This window comes from Nyctereutes procyonoides, unplaced genomic scaffold (genome assembly GCF_905146905.1).
Source record: "Nyctereutes procyonoides isolate TBG_1078 unplaced genomic scaffold, NYPRO_anot_genome, whole genome shotgun sequence".
In the NCBI taxonomy this organism is placed as follows: Eukaryota; Metazoa; Chordata; class Mammalia; order Carnivora; family Canidae; genus Nyctereutes; species Nyctereutes procyonoides.
Window position 1 is genome coordinate 39,971,301 of NW_026575146.1, and position 20,957 is coordinate 39,992,257.

General features: G+C 36.0%; 1 protein-coding gene across 5 annotated transcripts in view; it reads right to left on the reverse strand.

Annotated features, from left to right (window-relative positions):
- Positions 1-20,957, reverse strand: part of NAA35 (N-alpha-acetyltransferase 35, NatC auxiliary subunit) — a 106,359-nt gene that overhangs the window by 1,522 nt on the left and 83,880 nt on the right. For all 5 annotated transcript variants that reach the window (XM_055311996.1, XM_055311993.1, XM_055311992.1 and 2 more), the window contains exons 15-22: positions 11,812-11,878; positions 10,264-10,362; positions 9,535-9,713; positions 6,196-6,332; positions 5,064-5,131; positions 4,018-4,158; positions 3,472-3,594; positions 760-840 (exon numbers count right to left, since the gene is read on the reverse strand). In XM_055311996.1, the coding sequence (XP_055167971.1) occupies positions 760-840; positions 3,472-3,594; positions 4,018-4,158; positions 5,064-5,131; positions 6,196-6,332; positions 9,535-9,713; positions 10,264-10,362; positions 11,812-11,878 (895 nt within the window). The remainder of the gene's footprint in view (positions 1-759; positions 841-3,471; positions 3,595-4,017; positions 4,159-5,063; positions 5,132-6,195; positions 6,333-9,534; positions 9,714-10,263; positions 10,363-11,811; positions 11,879-20,957) is intronic.

Sequence of the window (20,957 nt, forward strand, 5' to 3'; positions counted from 1 at the left end):
CAATATTGACAGCTCAGTGTTTTAGAGTTTCTCACAATTTTAGAGGTAAAGCAGCAGGAAGAGAGGAAAACCTGGTTCAATGACAAAGTAGTTAGGTACTAACCTGGAGGGAAAATGATTTGCTTATCTCTGGGTTTAAGAAAAAACAGTTAACAAAGGCAAATAGACTTAAAAGATAGGGAAGGGTCATGAGTCAGCACACTTTTTAGTTCCTGGGTCACAAACAGTACTAAGCAAAGAAAACGATCTAGTAAAGCAAGGCAGAAGATAAGGAAGGCAGATAACAAGCAGCAACGGGAGTCAACAGAGGTACACACAGCGCAAATGTTCAGCAGTGCACATGTAGACCTAACAGCACTGCCAATACACCAGCCAGGTAAGCTTACAGAATTTACCATCTCTTGAGCCATTGAACAGTCTTTAATTACTAAAGCATTCACTTTTCTACAGGCAGATAACTTTTTAAATATCTCTCCCATAATAAATTTGTTTTCACACATTCTGTTTTACTTCAAGTCATTCACAGTAATTTATACAACGGAGGGAGGAGAATGGAAGGGCAGACTTCAGATATTTTAAGTCAATAAAATCTCTAAGTTTCAAAGCAAAATGGCAAGCTCTAGTTATTTCCTGCCACTGAGCTCTTTTAAAGGGATGATTTTTGAAAGTTTTACCTTTTTGTAATATTTATGCATCTTATTTTTTTAAAAAGTTCTGCAATAACTTAACACCCATTTATTTTCCCCACAATGCACTTACCTTAGATTCCTTTTTGTGTCCTCCTGCTAATAACTTCATGACCACAAAGTTGGGTTTGGCAACCTTTAAAATTCTATTCACCTAAACAATGAGCAACATTAAGCTATCAAAACAAAATTCAGAGTCAAAATATCTTTATATTATTGATAGTTATAGGAACTTTGCACAAGGTAAATGTTGATATTTTATTAAATAAAATAAAGACAATGTAACAACAGGAACAGATATACTTTTTCGTTACCACAGAGCTCTATTTCAGTTCAGCTGTGCTGCCCTGGAGGGGCCCCTGGGTCATCAGGTTGCAGAGGTAGCAGCGGAGCACTTGGGGCACAGACTATGTAGCTGGAATGTTTGCAAACCCCACCTCTGCCAGGCACTAGCTTTCATAGCTAGGGGCAAGTTCTTCAGCCTCTCTGTTTCTCAGTTTCTTCATCTCTAAGCATGGGACAATGATTTGACTACCTGCCCCCTGCCATAGACCTTCTGGGAGGATTACTATATGAGCTACATACTATACTACAAGCTGAGAACCACACCTGGCAGACAAGAAGTGTCCTGTGTTTACTGTCACTCCTGACTACCCCCAAGCCTGAAAGGTTTCACATGAACACATGAACAGCAGAGGACTGGAATGCGACATTCCTCCCAAGAGGGAGTGATGTGCAACTTGAAGAAAGAAGTTCCCATTGCTCCTTGTTGCTAGTTGACCTCTCTGTAGAAACACCTCACCACAAGTTTGGAACGGCTTCTCCTCAGCCCCAGATAACACATCCACCCGTTCAGACAACAGCTCCATCTGGGCCTCCCAACCAGCATGTCCCAACCTGAGCTCCTGACATCTCAGCCCTGTCTCCCACCTGTTCCTGCTCCACCTGCCCTTCCACTGACTCCATCCACCTGGGGGCTCAGGTCCAAACCCTGAAGTCCTCCTTGACTCCTCTTTTCCTCACTCATATCCAGTCCATCTTGCTTTGGATCACCTCCACGGTCCACACCATCTCTCACCAGATACTGCTGTGGCCCCTACTGGCTCCCCAGCTCCCACCTTTGCTTCTACCACAGTCTGTTTTCAGCACAGGGGAGCCAGAGTGAACCTTTAAAACAAAAATCCAATCTCGTCACTCCTCTGCTCAAAACTTTCCAACAGCTCACCCCTTGCTCATCCCACTCCAGCCACACCAGTCCATGGCCTTGGGGCCTTCACATGTGCAGATCCCTCTGCCCACTGGGCTCCATCCCCAGTGGCCATGTGACTTGCTTTTTCACCTTCTCAGGAGATTTGTTCACAGGTCACTTTAATTTAAAAATGCATAATCCTTCCTACCTCCCTACTCATAGTGTTTGCTATCCCCATCCCGAGCTTAATTTTTCTTTGTAGTCCTTATGATCTTCTAATGTACTACATAATTTATTTACTGTCTGCAACATACGACCTTCCACTGCCATCAGGAGGGCCAAGATTGGTCTAGTGTTTTGCACTAATTTTTCCCACAAGGCTGGGGACATAGTAGGCACTCAACAAATATTTATTGAGTAAACGAATTAAGGTACTTTCCTCTAATTTTTACATTCCTTGTATTTTTTTTATTACATGATTAAATAGGACAAAAGTCATCTCTCTCCTATCCCTGTTTCCCAAGGCACCAGCTCCCCTCCCAAGAAGCAAACAGTATTATCGATTCTCACACAATTCCTACATCTCTTTCTGGAGATGTACTCCTGTAATATCTCTGCACACATACAGACTTCCTGGGCCCCTTTTAATTGAAATGGCAGCATACTTCACAGTTTTGTACTCTGCTCTTTAAACCTCTTATATTCTGAATAACACTCCATTACAGTATATAATGACCTTCTGTATCCTTTTCAAGACCTCAAGTATTACAGTATACGGTATATCATCATTCATTTGACAGTCTCTGTTGAGGGACAGTGAAGTTTCCTTAGTTCTTTGCTATGAGAATCCTGCTGCAATGAAGACTCCTGTGTATTAGCCACTTGCTTCCCTCACTGCCCACACATGCACATATATGTGTTACATAAATCCCAAACAGCAGAACTGCTTGGTCTATTTTAACAGGTAACTGCTATTAACTTCCCTTTCATGGGAATTGTATGAAGATATACCCCCTAAACAGTCAGTATTACAGGCAAAGCATTCTCATTTGCAGAATACATGCATGTAAATATAATTAGGCATACAGCAAAAAGAGACTGCAATTTAGTATTCTGTAGATTCAAAGATCTGTAGAATAATATCTCAAAATGAAGTCTTTGAACAGTAGGCTCTATTTTAAATGGTCAGGTGGAATAAGGTTTTTACTTCCTGTGATAACTGACCAGATCATTTTTCGTATTTTTAAGATTCAGCATAATAAAACTATATGTTAAAATAAAAAATTTTTAAGTGCTACCATTTTTGAACTATGGATCACTCTGGATCCTATTTCTGTTCTTCCTACTCACTTTATGGTTCTATGACTTAATTTCTCTTTGCACTGATTTCTAAATTTACAGAGGAGCTATTTGCTTTCATCGGAAAATTTTAAGTTTTAAGGTTGGGTTAGCAAAGCTACTTAAAATCCTTGCCAGAAACATGACAGGCTTCACTATTAGTACTGTAAGGTTCATTTTTATAAACTGTCATTCAGTACTAAGATACGTATTTCCTGCCAAGCTTTTCCTTTAAAATTATTGTGACTATAGTCTTACCTCATGGTCTGGGTTTGGGATATTTTCCAGGATCATTTTTGCCTGTTGAAAGTGCTTACTAGCTGCCACATACAGTTCTGGAGACTGAGGAGGAGGGCTGTATTTATTGAGGTCAGACATTTCCTAAAAGGGGAGAAATACAATATTATCCAAAACATGTTTCATATGAAAAACTCTAAAATCCCTTTTGTAATTAAAGAATTCTGCCCTAACTCATGATTCATATATATAGACAACATATAGACACTAAAGCAAACACCCACCATAGGTCCCTATTTTTCCCTTTTGTAAATATTCAATTCCCAACCTTTGTATGTTACCTCTTGTTATCCTCATACTTTTAAAATAACTCAATGTGATGAGTATATCCAAAAAGAGCCAAATAATTTTCATACTAATTAAAACTGATCTTTTATCATCTTGTCACTGGTCCAGTAATAGTATGATTTGGCTATTTTAACGAAACAGCTAGGTACAAACAGCGTATCTCTAAGAAAGTCTAAGACTGAATAAGTATTCTGCAGTTGCTTTTATGAGCAGAGTCACCTTGAACTGCAGATAGTGCACTGGGGGTGGGGTCATTACACTGTTGAATGGAGCAAATCTGTGCTCATATCGAACTTGTTCACTATCCAGCTCAAACTTGGGTTTTCGTACTTTGCCATCCATGTCAAATGCTACCATGGTCTAAAGGAAAAACAAAATGAAAGAAAAGATGGTATCAATATGAAAAAATGAACTCCTCATTAATACAGGACAGAAAATAAACATATATTTACATGGACTTAAAATTTTAAGGTTCAGAAATCAGAAATAGGAAGAGAAAAACTGGCTTACTATTCATTTTTATGTTACGTGCCATATTCATATAAAAAATTTTCAAGTTCCAGTGTTTAATGTATTAGTTTTCCCCAGTGAAATTATACCACATGCATATTATTCTGACTCATGCTCTTACAATAGCTTTGAGACCTTCAAGTAAAAGCTTCTAAAGAAAAGTCATATATAGTAAGAAAAGCATAGATCCTGTTTCTCAAACAGAAGTCCATGTTGTTTTATATATCTTAATATAGGTTGTCTCAGATAATTTCTTGAATTGCCAGGTACAACTGAAGAGTTAGCACTTGCTACCTCCTGAAAATGTCCGCTTTTGCTTCAGCCAATCACTGTGGAGCTTACCCCCTTTCTAATAGGCTCCTAAAGAAATACAAACCCCATCTCTTCCAAGAAACCTTTTCTGATCATGAATCAGAAATAAACTCTGCTTTCTCTTATTATGTCACACAGGTCACCTGACCATCATTACCTAAACACTTGAGACCAGGATAACATCTCATTAGACTCAGTATCCTTAAATGTACTCAGTTGAAGATATCGGACACATGGCATGGGTGTTAAATCAACATTTATCTACAAATACTTGCTAAACAAATTAATGAAGAGTAACTTGGAAGAAAGGTAATTCTTAAACAGATGGTTAGTAAACACAAAGGTGAAATTAGAATTTGGGAAGAAGCACAGAAGAGTCCATTTTAATTAAATAACAGCAATGTAGTTAAAAAGCAAAAAGAACTGCATTTGTGACAACTTACTTTAAACATTCCAGCACACATGTTCTGATATGCCTGGCTCATTGTGATCTCTCGGCTCAATGGGCGAACTGTAATTAAAAAGAAAATCACCCACACCCTTTTCTACCTCCTCTTGCATTACTGCAGGCGAAAACCTAATTAAAAAAAAAATCTTCCATCTTTACTAAAATTAAAAATTCAAAGTTATTCCTACAGTTTAAATTTTAAGGCCCAAATTTAAAATAGTAAAATATAAGTGAAATGAAAAGTTTTTTAAAAAGCTATGTCCACTAAATAATACCATAAAATTCTAGTATGAAGTAATTTTAACTTCTTTTGAATTCACCATAGAGATTTAATTTCTGAAATAGGATACCCATCAATATAGTCATTTAAAAACCCACTCAAACTGTTGAGATCCTAATGAAATACAAAGTAATATTTTGTAACCTTTGTACCAATATCCATACCCTTCCACTAGTGAAACATTTCTTTCTCCTCTCAGCCTTGGGTGTTGCACCCAGGCCTCTGTGATCATCTCTCTGTGCCATTATAGTGGTCAGCCTTCTGTCAAAACATCAAGGGTCTCCTGCTGCCTTGTCCTTAACTTACCCTGCTCACACACTCCAGGTGGCTGCTACTTCTTGTCCTAAGGTCCTCTAACACAGAGAATAGCATAGAAATAAAAACCAGGGAAGGCACCAGAGGCTTGTGTCACTAACACTGGGACGCAGTTTCTCCCTTATATTTTCTGAAGAAAAGATGGGCAAGAACTGAGATGTAATGACTGATTCACCTATAAGGCATACGTAGCTCTCCATCTATTTGTACAAATTTTTTTTTTAATTTTATTTGAGAGAGAGAGAACATATGAAACGGGCAGAGGGAGAGGGAGAAACAGACTTCCCTGAGCAGGGAGCCCAACATGGGGCTCAATCCCAGGACCCTGGGATCATGACCTGAGCCCTCAGGTGTAAAAGATACACCTGAGGATAAATATCAGTCCTTTTCGTTGCAGCAAAACAAAAGCTCCACACGGCCTAAATCAAGGACCTGTCCTTAACCTACTGAGCCACATGGCACCCCTATTTGTAGAAATAAAAATATATTCCAATGCTAGTTATTCTTGAATTTAAAAACAATCCACAAGTACCTTTCTTCTTTTTCTTTGTTTTTTTACTGCTCCGGCCTTTCTGCTGCTCTTCCATGATCCTTTCCTCTGCCATCTGAGAGCCATCAGCACGACTTAATGTTGACATTAACCACGCATAAAGGAATTCTGATAGATACCTTCAAGGGTACCAAATATTAAGTTAATGGAAGATGTCTACATGAAATAACTTTATCACCATAGGTACTGGTATTAATAAAGACATATTTTTAATACTGCTTTAAAAGTTAAAAAAAAAAACACCCCAGATTATCCAATTAGATAATTGATTAGATCTTACAAGAAACTGGCTTTACAAATGCTTTTCCTTTCTTATAGCCTTATAACGTTGCTGGACAATGCTGAAAAATGCTTAATTTCCTACATGCATTTTACAACTTTTCAAAAGACTTCTTAATTACATTTATATATATAAATCAAATGAATGCCCATTAAACTGTTTTTTTTCCCCCTTTTTATTTTATCAGGACACACTTCACCTCAGCCTGTAAGTCAGTATTTTATTCTCCCATTAACTGCAAAATAAAGCAAATTAATTTAGGAAATAAAAGTAAAGTTGTAGGCACTATCCCAAAGCATTCTAAAAAATTAAGGACATTTAGGCTTATAATTATTTGAGTTTATTCAGCAAATGAAATGCAAAACAGATTATTCCAGCCAATACTAACTTTTCAGAAGTTTAACCAACATTACACTCTTCTATGCCCAAAGTGGTTCAAATCTAGGATATGAATATATATACTTTATAATATAATCCATAATAAAGTTAAGGACCACTACTATATTAAGCTAAAAATCAAAGATTTAGAAGAAATCTTATTATGATCAAGGATGAGCATGTGATGCCTATTTCCAAAATTCTCCCAAAAATTGTAAAGCAGGTTACAATACTAAAATATAAAATAAATAAAATAAATAAAATAAAATAGAATATAAAATAACATAAAATAATAAAAATTAAATAATAAAATAAATAATAAAGGAAAATAGTAACTTGCCAAAAGATACACCTGAGGATAAATATCAGTCCTTTTTGTTGCAGCAAAACAAAAGTTCCACACGGCCTAAATCAAAGCTGTACTGGCAAAAAAACAAAACAACAAAAACTCCCAAATGCCTGGAATGGCTTAGGTGCTGTTGTTTTATTATTTATTTATTTATTTTTAAAGATTTTATTTATTTATTCATGAGACCTAGAGAGAGAGGCAGAGACATAGGCAGAGGGAGAAGCAGGCTCCCCGTGGGGAGCCTGATGCAGAACTCGATCCCAGGACGGGATCCGAAGGCAGATGCTCAACCACTGAGCCACCTAGGCATTGCAGGTGCCGTGTTTTAAAGTGAAACTAAGTACTATACTTCCTGGCAACTAAGGCAAACTGGGAAATGTATTATTATTTCATAAAAAAAGTGCATATAGTTTCAAATGAAAAGAATTCCTGACAATGAATTTAAGAAAAGCATTTAGAATATCCTTTTACAGTATACAAATGAATTTTTTCCCCATCACACTACAAGATCTCAGGGTCTGGATCTTAACTCAATGTGAGGATTTCTACAGGGAATTAATGTTGCTGCCTTCTACCTTCTAAACATCAAAAATAAGGATAGATGAGTGAAGGATATAGTTGGCAGAAGTTAGGCTTTTCTTATCAATTATCAGGCATCTCAGTGAGCTTTTATTAAATGCATTATCAAAATCAATGCACAATTTTATCTAAGGAGGGTCAGAGTACCAATATTCTAGACCAGTAATTCTCAAACTGTGATCTCTGGACAAGCAGCAACACAAGAACTAGTTTGAAATGCAAGTGATTGGGTCCTATCTCTCCTATCTCAGACTTACTAAACCAGGAACTCAAGGGACCAAGCCCAGCAAGTGACCAGGATGCACTCTAAAGAATCAGTGTTTTCTACTATTGATTCTGAAAGGGCCACATGCTTTAGGAATGATTATATTCAACAGGCTTATCTTGTTTAAATGCTGAAGCCTAATCAAGAATTTTGATATTGAGAAGCAATTAAAACATGAAAGTAGACCACAGGGGTATTTATAGGCAAAACTAAAATTCTTTCGTTAAACGGAAATGAATCTGCTCAAACATGCAGATACATTTCTAATGGAGTGTTTACGTATCATTCATTTGCTGAATTAAGAGCCCCATTCCTTGTGCCAAAAAGCATATAAAATTTTTATTTTGAAGAATCAAGAGCACAAAAGCTTCCTGTTAGCTGCCTCAAACTTCAGAGAAAGAAACTGAGCATGTTCCTCTACAAAATGTCTGGTTTGACTACTGTGTCTACTGTGAATTAATAACAAAACATATACCAAATAGTTATCTATTGGTAAGAGTTGTTATCTACATAATATTGGAGAGTATATCAAACAATATTATTCTATTACTTTAATTCATGTTCAAATTCAAGTTTCACAGTGTAGAGTTACAGTGTAGAGTTACATGTAGAGCAGCCATGATAACAAAATCATGTCAGTATGGAAGAGAATTACTCTCCTTCCTTCATAGTGGTGACACCAAGGAATATATAATATCTTAATTTACTGTGTTAAATAATCCAAACAGGAGTTAAAAAGATGAACCATATTGAGATCCAATGTACTACTAAGCTGTTTGTCATGAGCAACTGGTTCTTATTTTAGTAAATTACCACCATACTTGGCCAGACTAAGAAAAAGATCCAATAGCTCTTAATTTATTTTCTTTCTATGGCAGCTTTCCGATGCCTAAATATTTCCAAACATCCTCTTACTAGATTTCTTCATTTCATCTTCAAGTGAAAGTGAAGAACTATTGGTTGAGGATGGTGATCTCTTACAATTCCTTCAAAGCTCCTAAAATAAATCCCCAGGGTGTCAGTTTCCAACAGTTATGCCCCCAATGATAATCTTAGCCACGATTTCTTCTCAGAGGAAAGATCTGGCTCAGATTTTGAACTCTAATTCAGTTAAGTACACTCCATAGCTAGCACCTAGTGTCACTGATTCAGGACCAAATGTATCTTAAGTTTTCTCTCTAGAAACAGACAAAAGCTCTTCAACTAATCCATTTACTTTGCAGCCACTTTCAGTAATCTTTAAAAATTCAATGGCTGGAAAAAGCGTATTTGTATGATGTTATAGCACTTAAAGATGTTCAAGACGATCTGGCTCTAGTTTTTAAATAGATATTTTTCAACTGTCCCACAAGTAAAGTTAAAATACATTAAGTGAAAAAGTATTCTGAAATTATATTCTGTTCTAAAGATGCTCTCTCAGATCTTATCTACTCTACCCACTGCTAATTTTAACTCACGTTGTACTCTTACCAATATATGTAGTAGTACTCATGCATGCTGTAGAGTTCCAATTCAAAGCCACTCAGAAGATACTGGATCATAATTCGAAGGTTATGATACAGGACCCAGGTACCTAAACAGGCCAAATGTTGCCTCTGAGGTTCCTGTTTCAACAGCATAGTGTGAAGGGCTGCATCAACCTTCTCTGCCTATCAGAATCAAATGTCATAACATTGACATTTTTTTCAAGGTAATGAGAGAATTAAAAAAAAAAAACAGCTGAAAATAGCATTTAAGCAGAAAATGTAAAGCTTGTCACCTAAAGAAGTCATACTTTCAAAACATTTTTGATTAGGTTTAAAGTTCTCATTTCATGATGGGTAACATTTATGTAACACTCCTTAAACTAAAAAGACATTTTATAAAACAAAAATACAAAATATTGACTTCAGGTCTTTAGTTATGTTATCAATACTGCTGCTTACAAATTAAGATTTTTATTAGAATGTGAACTTGCTGTAAAACTATAGTTCTGCCCATATTTTATAATTCATTCTGATTATCAAAGACATAATTTATTTGTTTGGATTATTCTCTTTTTGTAAACTCTTTGATAAGTGAAACTATTAAAGTTAAAAATAAATTCATCACACTGAAAAATTAGTCAAAATATCATTCTAAAGAATTGTTTTAAAAAATCTGATCAAGATATAAGAATATCTTAATTTTTAGAAGGGAAGGTAACTTATTGGCTCTTACCTCATCCTGCAAGGTAGCAAATTCCTCAAGAATATGCCCAAGCTTATCTCTCTGTCGAGCCCTATTATGTCCATGGATCTGAATAAGACTACAGAAGGGCTGCAATACACATACAATTTGTTAACAGTGTAAAATTACTTGACACTAAAGAAAATTAACATTCCAAGTTTTCAAAATCTAGTTTAAGGGGGAAAATATATTGTGGATGTAAGAATAAGGACTATGCATATTTCTTACATAGGTATTTCTTTTTAAGGAAACTCAACATGAGAATTTATCAGTAGCCAAAAGAAAGTGGCTGTTACATATAAAACTTGTTTTCATATGGCAAAAATATCTTACTTCAATCTTTAGATATTCCCACAATTTCAAGAGAATAGTTTCTTTTCTGCTTATCTCAAGCTATTAGCCAATGTTCAAAGGTGACACTTCTATGCTGCTTACATTCACCAGAATAATTACAAGGCTTAAATAACAGCTAATACAATTGACCCATGAATAACACAAGGGATAGGGATACCTATACCCCATACAGTCAAAACTTCATGTATAACTTTTCATTCTCCAAAAACTGTTAATAGCCTATTGCTGACTGGAAGCCTTACTGATAATATACACAGTTAACTCCTATTTTGTATGTTGTATGTTTTATATACTTACAATAAATAAAACAGAGAAAAGAAAATATTAAGAAAATGTTAAGAGAAAATACATTTATAGTACAGCATTATATCTAAGAAAAACTGTGTATAAGTGGACCTTTACAGTTCAAACATCATTCTTTAGAAACTGCAAGGTTTCTATTCAACATCATAAAATATTGTAATACTTCATTAATCAGACAATACACAATGAATGGTAGGATGCTCTGATTTAAGAAATATGAATTAGAAGAATAATTTTAAATTTACAGTTTGACAGATATTATCTCACTTGATCAATACCCTCTAAGAAGTAATGGTGCAGTATTAACACCTCATTTTTCAAAGACTGAGAAGTTTATAGAAACTATAAGTGATCTGCCTGACAATCATAAAATATTAATGATAAATTTGGAATCTGGCCCTTTAGTTCTCCTCTTTTCACCATTCCAAGCTGCCTTCATATATATCTACATCTATATCTCCACATTTCCTATATATATATATATATATATATCCAATATATATATATATAAAATATGTATTTATTTAGTAACTGGAATTAGGCCCCCAAACTGCTTCAGTTCTCCAAGAGAAATGTTTATATAATTAAATAAGAATGATTTATGATTAATTTAATCCACTACAAGATTTGTATTTTTTCCTAATTACCTGAGATTTGAAAAAAAAAATTGTGATCTCTTTGACATTAACAATTTTAATTATACTATAATTCTATTCATTAAAGTCATACAAAGATAAGGTATCTGGGAGTGTTAAATTTTTTATTTATTCAATGAAAATAAGTAAGAAATGTTAGATGGAAAAAAAAAACAATGCTATGGAAGGAATTACACCCCATAAATTTTAAGGTATCCATCACAATGATCCAAACTGTATTTCTTACCCGAACACAGTGAGTAACAAAGGAGTCAATACAGTCCTTAGCCTGGTGATTATTATATAGGCAGCACCTGTAAGATAATACTCATTAAAATCAAACTATTTGGACTACAAAAAGCAGCAGTGATTACCACAGGTACTACATATAGACAAGGTGGGAAAAAGAAAATGGAAATCAAATACATTACTGAATTAAAAACTAGCATTAGATTAAGAAATATTTCACTATTACACTATTAGTTACACAAATATATATTTCCAATTTTTCAGTTCTACATTTGGAACTGAAGAGTTGCATCCAAGATCAAATTAACAAGAGAAAAAAAATTCCAAAGTACCACTTTTTCATGACCCTACTACAATGTTACTTATTTTTCTACAATTGACACCCCTCATGGACTGTGCTCATAATAGTCATTACAAAGAAAATACTATACAGAATCATCTTATTTTTTTCCAAGATGTATCCACATTTCCAACCACTGCCCAAAATGATCCCCTCTACATTTCTGGTACCTCATCTTCTATCCTTATGAAGTGGTTCCTGTGGTGTTCCTTATCTCTGTTAATAACATCACTTCTTGACTGAAGCCCTCTTTGAGCAGTCTGGGAGGATGTGCTTACCCCTGGAGGAATTACAGGGGCTGAAGAAATGGAAGATTGTTTTTATCTATCCCTACCTGACATGTAAGGTCTGTAGGCCTTTGCACCTAAGAGGATGGGAAAAGGCAAAGACTTTCCCCTGGAGCACTGACAGAAGCAGACAACTTGCTACTCCTCAGTGTTTGCCATAACTGAACAATCTGACCGGAGCCTCAAAAATAAAGAGAGCCATAATCATGCAACATAAAATGATAGTGCACACAGCATCCAGGAGAAAGAGCAGAACACCTGGAACAGGTGGTGGCAAAAGAGAAGTGCTGGAAGGTCTATTATATCTTTAACTCCAAGATAAAAATATGATTTAAGGTCATTAAAATAAAGCTCTTAAAAAAGACTTTCTGGACCCAAAAGTTAGGACTTCCAAATTTAAAAGTTCAATGGATGAAAGACACTCACTAATAGCCTTGAAGGTCAAGAGGAAGAACTTTCTCACATCATGGCAAAAATAACAAGAGATAAATATTAAATACATATAAATATAAATGAGATAAATATTATAAAGAATATGGAGAAAAGACCTAGAAGACTTAGTATATGAGGGGTTCTAAAAAAAAAGAGGTGAAACAGTAATTAAATGAAAAATAATAAAGAATAAAAGATAATTATTGATTGCAAGACCTGAGGCTTTAATGACTGAGTTTCTAACAGGATTGCTGAAAATCACACATGTATATTCTGATAAAGCTCTTAAACTCCAAAAAAAAAAAAAAAATAAGAAAGAAAAGAGATTTTACAATCTTCTAGAAGAAAGTCCCAAATCACTTAAAAAGGAAAAAAAGAATCAGATCAGGATCACGTTTCTTCCCGCACCGCCCCCCCCCCCAGGATCCCATTTCTTATCTGTAATACCAGATTTTTTTTTTAAGATTTTATTTATTTATTCATGAGAAAGACACACAGAGAGAGAAAGAGAGGCAGAGACACAGGCAGAGGGAGAAACAGGCTCCATGTAGGGAGCCCAATGTGGGACTTGATCCCAGGTCTCTAGGATCAGGCCCTGGGCTGAAGGCAGCATTAAACCACTGAGCCACCTAGGCTGCCCCTGTAATACCAGAATTTTAAAAACAGTTATAGTAACAGGGGCACTTGGGTGGCTCAGTTGGTTAAGCATCCAACTCTTGGTTTCAGCTTCAGGTCATGATCTCAGGGTTGTGAGATTGAGCCCTGCAATGGGCTTCACGCACGTAGTAGTCTACTTGAAATTCTTTCCCTCTCCCTTTGCCCCTTCCAATGCTCTTGCACTCTCTCTCTCTAAAATAAATAATAAAAACTTAAACAAAAAAAGTGGAATAACATTTAGAGACTATCATGCAATGAACTTTGTTATACATACAGCCAATTCTCCATGTTCACGATACTTGTTCTTTAAAGCTGCTACAGACACTGAATTAGACAATATGTTAACACTGCCGCTAAAGTGAAATACAGGGTTAGGTTCCTGCCAGCTTCTGGCGACACCATTTTCATTAACTGATCACTATGTAAGTGTTTTAAGATGCCTCATGTAGGGACGCTTGGGTAGCTCGGTGGCTGAGCATCTGCCTTCAGCTCAGGTTGTGATCCCAGGGTCCAGGGATCAAGTCTCACATCTGGCTCCCTGTGAGGAGCCTGCTTCTCTCTCTGCCTATGTCTCTGCCTCCTTCCGTGTCTCTCATGAATTAAGAAAAAAAAAAAGATGCCTTATGTAACGTCTACTGATGATTCATTAATAAACTCAGGTCTGAGTTAACTTATCTAACATACATATTCTCTCTGAAAGGCATGCCACAGTCTTCTTGTGCTGAGGAATCCTAGACAGCACATCATTCATTATACATGGAGGCCATCTGAAACGATGAAATAGTTTCAAAAGCACAAAAGTGTGAAGAACATGGCACCTAAGGGAGTTGTTTACAGTGTACCAACTGAAAAAATGAAAGTAGAGTTGCCTTGTTCAACACTGGGTGACTCAAAAATTTTTTGCTGCTCTGCACACATCTGAGAATTCTGCGAGAATGGAACAGATACTGATTGGAGGATTACAAATACGTTTTACCAAGTAAGCAAGATTTGCAAATATGGAATCCTAAAACAGTGTAGGTTGAACTATAATTAAAGCTAAATGGGTAATAATAAAAGTACTAAAGGAAGATTGTTAAATACAAAAGGAAAAAAATGCAAATTAGATATAAACACTATTTCACATACATCACTGTCAAAAATTCCAAAGTGTTATAATGACAAAGCCCAAACAAAGTCTGGGAAAACTATAATTCTTATACATGTTTTCTGGCATACAAACTGGTTTAATTATTTTAGAAAGCAATTCGGCAAAACTAGTAAAGTTGAAGATGCACATGCTGTATGATCAGCAATTAATTTCAGTTCTAAGTATATACAGCCTATGTGCACAAGGAGACATATTCAAAGAAGTTCACTATAGCACCAGTGTGTTTTTTTTGAGAGAGAAAAGAGAGTGCACAAGCAGGGGTGGGGGGAAGGGCAGAGAGAGAGAGGGAGAGTGAATCCCAAGCAGGCCCCACCACAAATAAGATCATGACCTGAGGAGAAATTAAACAGATGCCCAACCAACTGAGCGATCCAGGCGCCCTCAGCACTGTTCCAACAGTAATAAATTAGAAACAAATTAAATGTCCAACTATAGAGAAACAACAAAACATGTTCAAAGTGTGAATTTTAATGAATGAAGTAAGTCTGCATGGATCAAATTAGGTGATTTCAAAACCCTAAAGTTGAATGAAAAAGTCATGTTGAAAAGGATACATACAGTGTGACAACATTTATGTGAAGTCTAACAAATGGATGTATTATTTCCAGAAACATATTTGGGTGAAGTATAAAAGTAAGCATTTATAAAAGTAAGACAACTGTGGTACTGTGGTCACCTCTAGGACCAGAGTGAGAGAAAAGGATGGGGTGGGGGAGGATGATTTGAAATTGCAGGCTGCTGTTCTCCAAATGTGGCCCAGGTTCCCCTGGTGGAGATGATGACCTTGGGATGCTTCCCGGGGGAGCACCAGGTCAAAACTATTTCACAATCATATTAAGATGTTATTTGCTTTTCGCACTCATTCTCTCACAAGTGTATAGTGGTTGTTTCCAGAGTACATGCTGTGTGATATTACAACGGATTGAAAGCAGGTCAAAATAATCCAGTTATCTTCTATTAAAACAGAAAACAGATTTGCAAAAATGTAAAACTGCCACTTTTATCACTAATTTTTCTTAAAAACAGTTATTTTCCATAAAAATGTTATTATGGGTCTGTAACTTTAAAACAATTAGTAATTTTTTTAAAGTATTGTTTTAATTTCTAAAACAGTAGGTGGCAATACCCATGAGCCTATATAAACAAAACCCATCTAGGTCTTTAATAACTTTTAAAATGTAAAGAGGTCTCAAGACAAAAAAGCTTCACTGCTGATTTAGATGTTACCTCTAATAATTTAATTCATTAAAATTAGTTGTTCCTTGATACTTAAGTTCAACGCTACTTGGAACTTTCAGATGTTGCTGTTAGGAAGCAACCCCGCCCCGGATTCTGTGTGGCTCACTCCCTCAGTTCACTCACATGTATCACCACTTGCAATAGGCCTTCCAACTATCACAGCTAAGAGAACCATCTATCTTTTTATCTTTTTACAAAGCACTTATGACCTTGCATTATGTATTTGTCTACTGCTCAGTCTCTCCCACTAGATGGGAAGCTCCTTGTTAGCGGGTGTGTCCTCCTTTTCCCTAGAACCAAGAAAGGTGCCTGGCAATAACAGGTACTAATTTACTATATTTATTACATAAGGAACTGATAAAATGAATATACATTAAGTACTTATCAAATTTTATCAATTCTCCAAAAGGGGAATTTATAAAAAACAAATAAAAATATTGCTTAAAGTGGATGGTAGTATAGGTAGCTGTCAGTTTATACATCTGAGTATTTGATATATTATAAATTTATTTTTATTTTTTTAAAGATTTTATTTATTCATTCATGAGAGACAGAAAGAGAGAGAGAGAGAGAGAGAGAGAGAGAGAGAGAGAGAGAGAGAGAGAGAGGTAGAGACACAGGCAGAGGGAGAAGCAGGCTCCATGCAGGGAGCCCAACATGGGACTCGATCCCAGGTCTCCAGGATCACGCCCCGGGCCGAAGCCGGCGCTAAACCGCTGAGCCACCTGGGCTGCCCTTTAATTATAAATTTTAAAATAACTCTTAACTTTCTCCATTTGCAGATAACATCTGTAAAAAACCTAAAGATTTCACCAAAAAACTGTCAGAACTAATAAATTTAGTAAAGTTGCAGGGTACAAAAATCTATTGCACTTCTATACAACAATAGTAACTATCAGAGAAATTAAGAAAACAATGTCATTTATAATAGCACCAAAAAGAATACTTAGGAATAAATTTAAGCAAGGAGGTGAAAGATCTATAAATGAAAAACTGTAAGACACTGACTAAAGAAACTGAAGACATAAATAAATGGAAAGATATTCTGTGCTTATGGGTTGGAAGAATATTGTTAAAATGTCCATGTTACCCAAAGTGATCTATGGAGTCAATGCAATCCTTATTGAAATTCAAATAGCACATTTTATAGATATAGAGAAAAGAATCCTAAAATTTATATGGAACCACAGAACACCCTGAATACCCAAAGTATCTGGAGAAAGAACAAAGGAGTGTATCGCACTCCCTGATTTCAAACTATCCTAACAAAAGCTCCAGTAATCAAAACAGAATGGTATTGGCATAAAAAGAGACATAGATCAATAAAACAGAATAGAGAGCCTAGGGGGGAAAAAGCATGCACAATCAATTGATTTTTGACAAAAAAGCCAAAAATACACAATGGAGAAAAAAGACAGTCTCTTCAATAAATAATACTGGTAATGATAGCCACATGTCAAAGAATTACACTGGACCCTTTTCTTACACCATACACAGAAATGGACTCAAATGTATTAAGAACCTAACACTTCTGTATGTAAAACCTGAAACTGTGTATCAGAATAAAGTGTAGGTGATAAGCTTCTTCACACTGATGCTAGCAGCACTGATTTTTTGGTTTTGGACCAAAAGCAAAGGCAATGAGTGCAAAAATAAACAGTGGGATTACGTCAAAGGGAAAAGCTTCTGCTCACCATGAAAAGGCAACCTACAGAAGAAAATACTTGCAAACCACACATCCGACAAAGGGTTAACCAGGGAAGAGCCAAGAAAATCCTGAAAAAGAATGCTGCCAGAGGACATGTCTTAACATATTAAAATTTAAGACAAAGCCACAATAATAAAAAACATTATTAGATCTGAAATAAATCCCAAAACACAAAGGATTTTCAAGTAAAATAAAGATGGTCTTTTAATCCAGTAGGAAACGACAGTTTATATTGTAAGTGATGTTCACCCAACTGGCTATCTACCTAAAAGGAAATCAAGTTGAACTTCTATCTTCATACCATTTATAGGAAAAGAATTCAGAAGACTTAAATCTTAAATGTACAAAAATAAAATAAAGATCTTTGGAAAAATATATATGTGACTAAAGGCATAACCTGTAGACTGGGGAGATTTACCTTAAACAAGAAACCTACAAGTTATATAGGACAAAATAAAGTAGAAAAAACTACCTTTCAGAAAGCAAAAATTTTGATGCAAAAGAAACCTTAAGGGGAAAAAAAGCTGCAATGCCTGTCACAGATAAAGGAATTGAAAAATAATATAATTTTGTAAGTTCCTGTATATTATCAAGAGCAATACTGTATAGCAATGTGTATTATATACTCATAATGTTAAAGGAATTCATATAAATTCTCCAAAAAAGTGAACCACTTAACAAAAGTCAATAGGCAAAAGATAAAAACAATTCATAGAAAAGTACTTCTAAATGTACAATAACTATTGTATTAAATGTTTACACTAAAGTAACAATGAAATATTGCTCCCTGCCAACCACAATGGAAAAAATTCAAAACAATGATAACACCTACTGCTGGTCAGGATATAGGGAATGTACACTCTCATGTATTGTTAATAGGAATAAAAATTGCTATAATCTTTCTGAATGTAATCTGATAATATCTATTAAAAATACACATACCTCCACCCAGTAACCTCAATCCATAGAATACATTCATATTATATTTGGCAGCCATTTAAAAAGAGTTAATTAGATCTACATCAGGAAATCTGAAACATAAATTCATGATTTATTTATCTTTGAGTGGAAATTTTTTTTTAAGATTTTATTTATTCATGAGAGACACAGAGAGAGAGGCAGAGACACAGGCAGAGGGAGAGAAAGCAGGCTCCTTGCAGGGAGCCTGATGCGGGACCTGATCTCCGGATCAGGATCACACCCTCAGCTAGCCTTTAAAGGCTCAACCGCTGAGCCACCCAGGCATTCTGATAAAATTTTTAAACGACTAAAAATTTTATTTTTTAAAAATCTGATTTATTTATTTGAGAAAGAGAAGAAAGAACACAAGCATGGGGCAGGGGCAGAGGGAGAAGGAAGAATAGGCTCCCCACTGAGCAGGGAGACTGACCTGAGACCAAGACCTGAGCCAAAGGCAGACGCTTAACAAACTGACCCACCTAGATACCCCAAAACTTTTATTTTAAACAAGCAATCCACAAAAAATAACTAAAAGTTCATGATAAAAACAGCCCTTTTAATGTAATCACATTTATTTAAAGTCATAGGTGTATCATATAGCTGTGTATCATAAAGACATTTACAGTGATTGTCATCAAAATGCAGTTATCTCAGAGGTAAGATTTCAGGAGAATTTTATTCTTTTTTGTATTTTATGCGGTCTAAATTTTCAGACATGACCATGTATTATTTATATAACCAACTTCTGGGTTTATTTTTAAAGCAACTTAGTTACCTTCTTATTCCTCTCCTTCCTCTGCTGAATCAGTTGCCACATCCTATTAATTTTACCTCTGCAATGCTCCTCCAATCTGTCCTCTCCTTTATATTCTCAAGGTTTAATCCTTCATCATTTCTTGCCTATAGTGCCGAATTAACCTAGCTCACCACTTTGTCCCCATTATCACTACCAGTTTGTTTCCTATGAAAAAATGCATACTATGCCAATTCCCTCCTAAAAACCTGGGCACTTCCACAGACTATAAAGACCAAATTTTACCAAACCACTCAAAATTCTCCAGCCTAACTCCAAACTATTGTAACCATCCAACTCCCATTTACTTATTCTCTCATTTAACAAAGATTTATAGTGTGCTGGACTAGCTCATATTGTAGACGCTGTTCTAAGCACCTATGGTACGTTGGTGAACAAAAAGCTAGATCTACCTGCCCTGACCTTCTGGAGCTTATATTCTAATGGGAATGGGAGGAGAAGGTAGAGAGGGAAATAAGAAATAAATATAATGAAGACCTGTATGGTACATACAGACATAAACACAGTGAAGTAAATTATGCAGTATAGTATGTAAGGAGACCGTCATTACCATTACAGGAGAGAGAAAGGCAGTGACGGGCTGAGGCAGCATGGAGGCTGCACTCTTTAAATAGTTAAACCAAAGCAGTCCTCACTGAGGTGAAGTTAACAGACTTGAAGGTGGTGAGGGGGTCAGTCCTGGGTATTTCCAAGTAAAATGCCCTCCACCCCAGACTCTATGTAAAGGCTGTAGGATGAGAGCCGGCCTGGCCTGCATGTTCCCAGAATAGTAAGGAGGACAAAGTGGCTGAAGCAGAGATAAGCAGAGAGGGGTAAGAGATGATGAAGCCAGAGAGGTATCAGGACAAGAGTCTAGACCAGAGCATATGGGGCCTCCTAGGATCAATCATAAGAACTTTGGCTTTTACTGTGAATGAAATAGGGAATATAACAAACACTGAATGCCTGGGAGTTTACCTCCTCCCAGGGGTAGTCCTTAACTGATTTGTGTGTGGATAAATTCTCAGGCCTCCCTTGTTTTGTCCCTGACAAGGACAACTCTGAGTACAACCCACACTGTCTCCACAGCTCCCTGGCAGGACCCAATCAAAGTTACTTTCCATGAAGTATATCTCTGTGTGGTTTTCCTCCTTTTCATGCCCCACTTGCCCACAACCCTGCTGGTTTTTCCTGGAACACTTTCTAAGGTTATATGAATGGTCACAGGATCTGCTTCTGAGAAACTCAGGAGAGGAAAAAGTTTTATGTGAGATGTGGCATGATTTATTCAACAAATTGAATGCTGAACCACTAACTCTTCTTAAAACATGTAATTCATATGCCCATGTCTTCAGACATGCTGGTTTTTTTTTTTTGTTTGTTTGTTTGTTTGTTTGTTTTGCTGAGGAAGAATAACACCTTTCTTTCCTCCCCTTTGGAAAAGCTCTACTCTTTTTCCAAAACGCAAACACAGATGATGATTTCTTGCTGCATGAAATCCTTTCCAGCCTCTTATGACAGTATGTTTCTAGTGGTGCCACTGCTCTGTTAATTTAAGGATCAATTTTTTGCATTTTT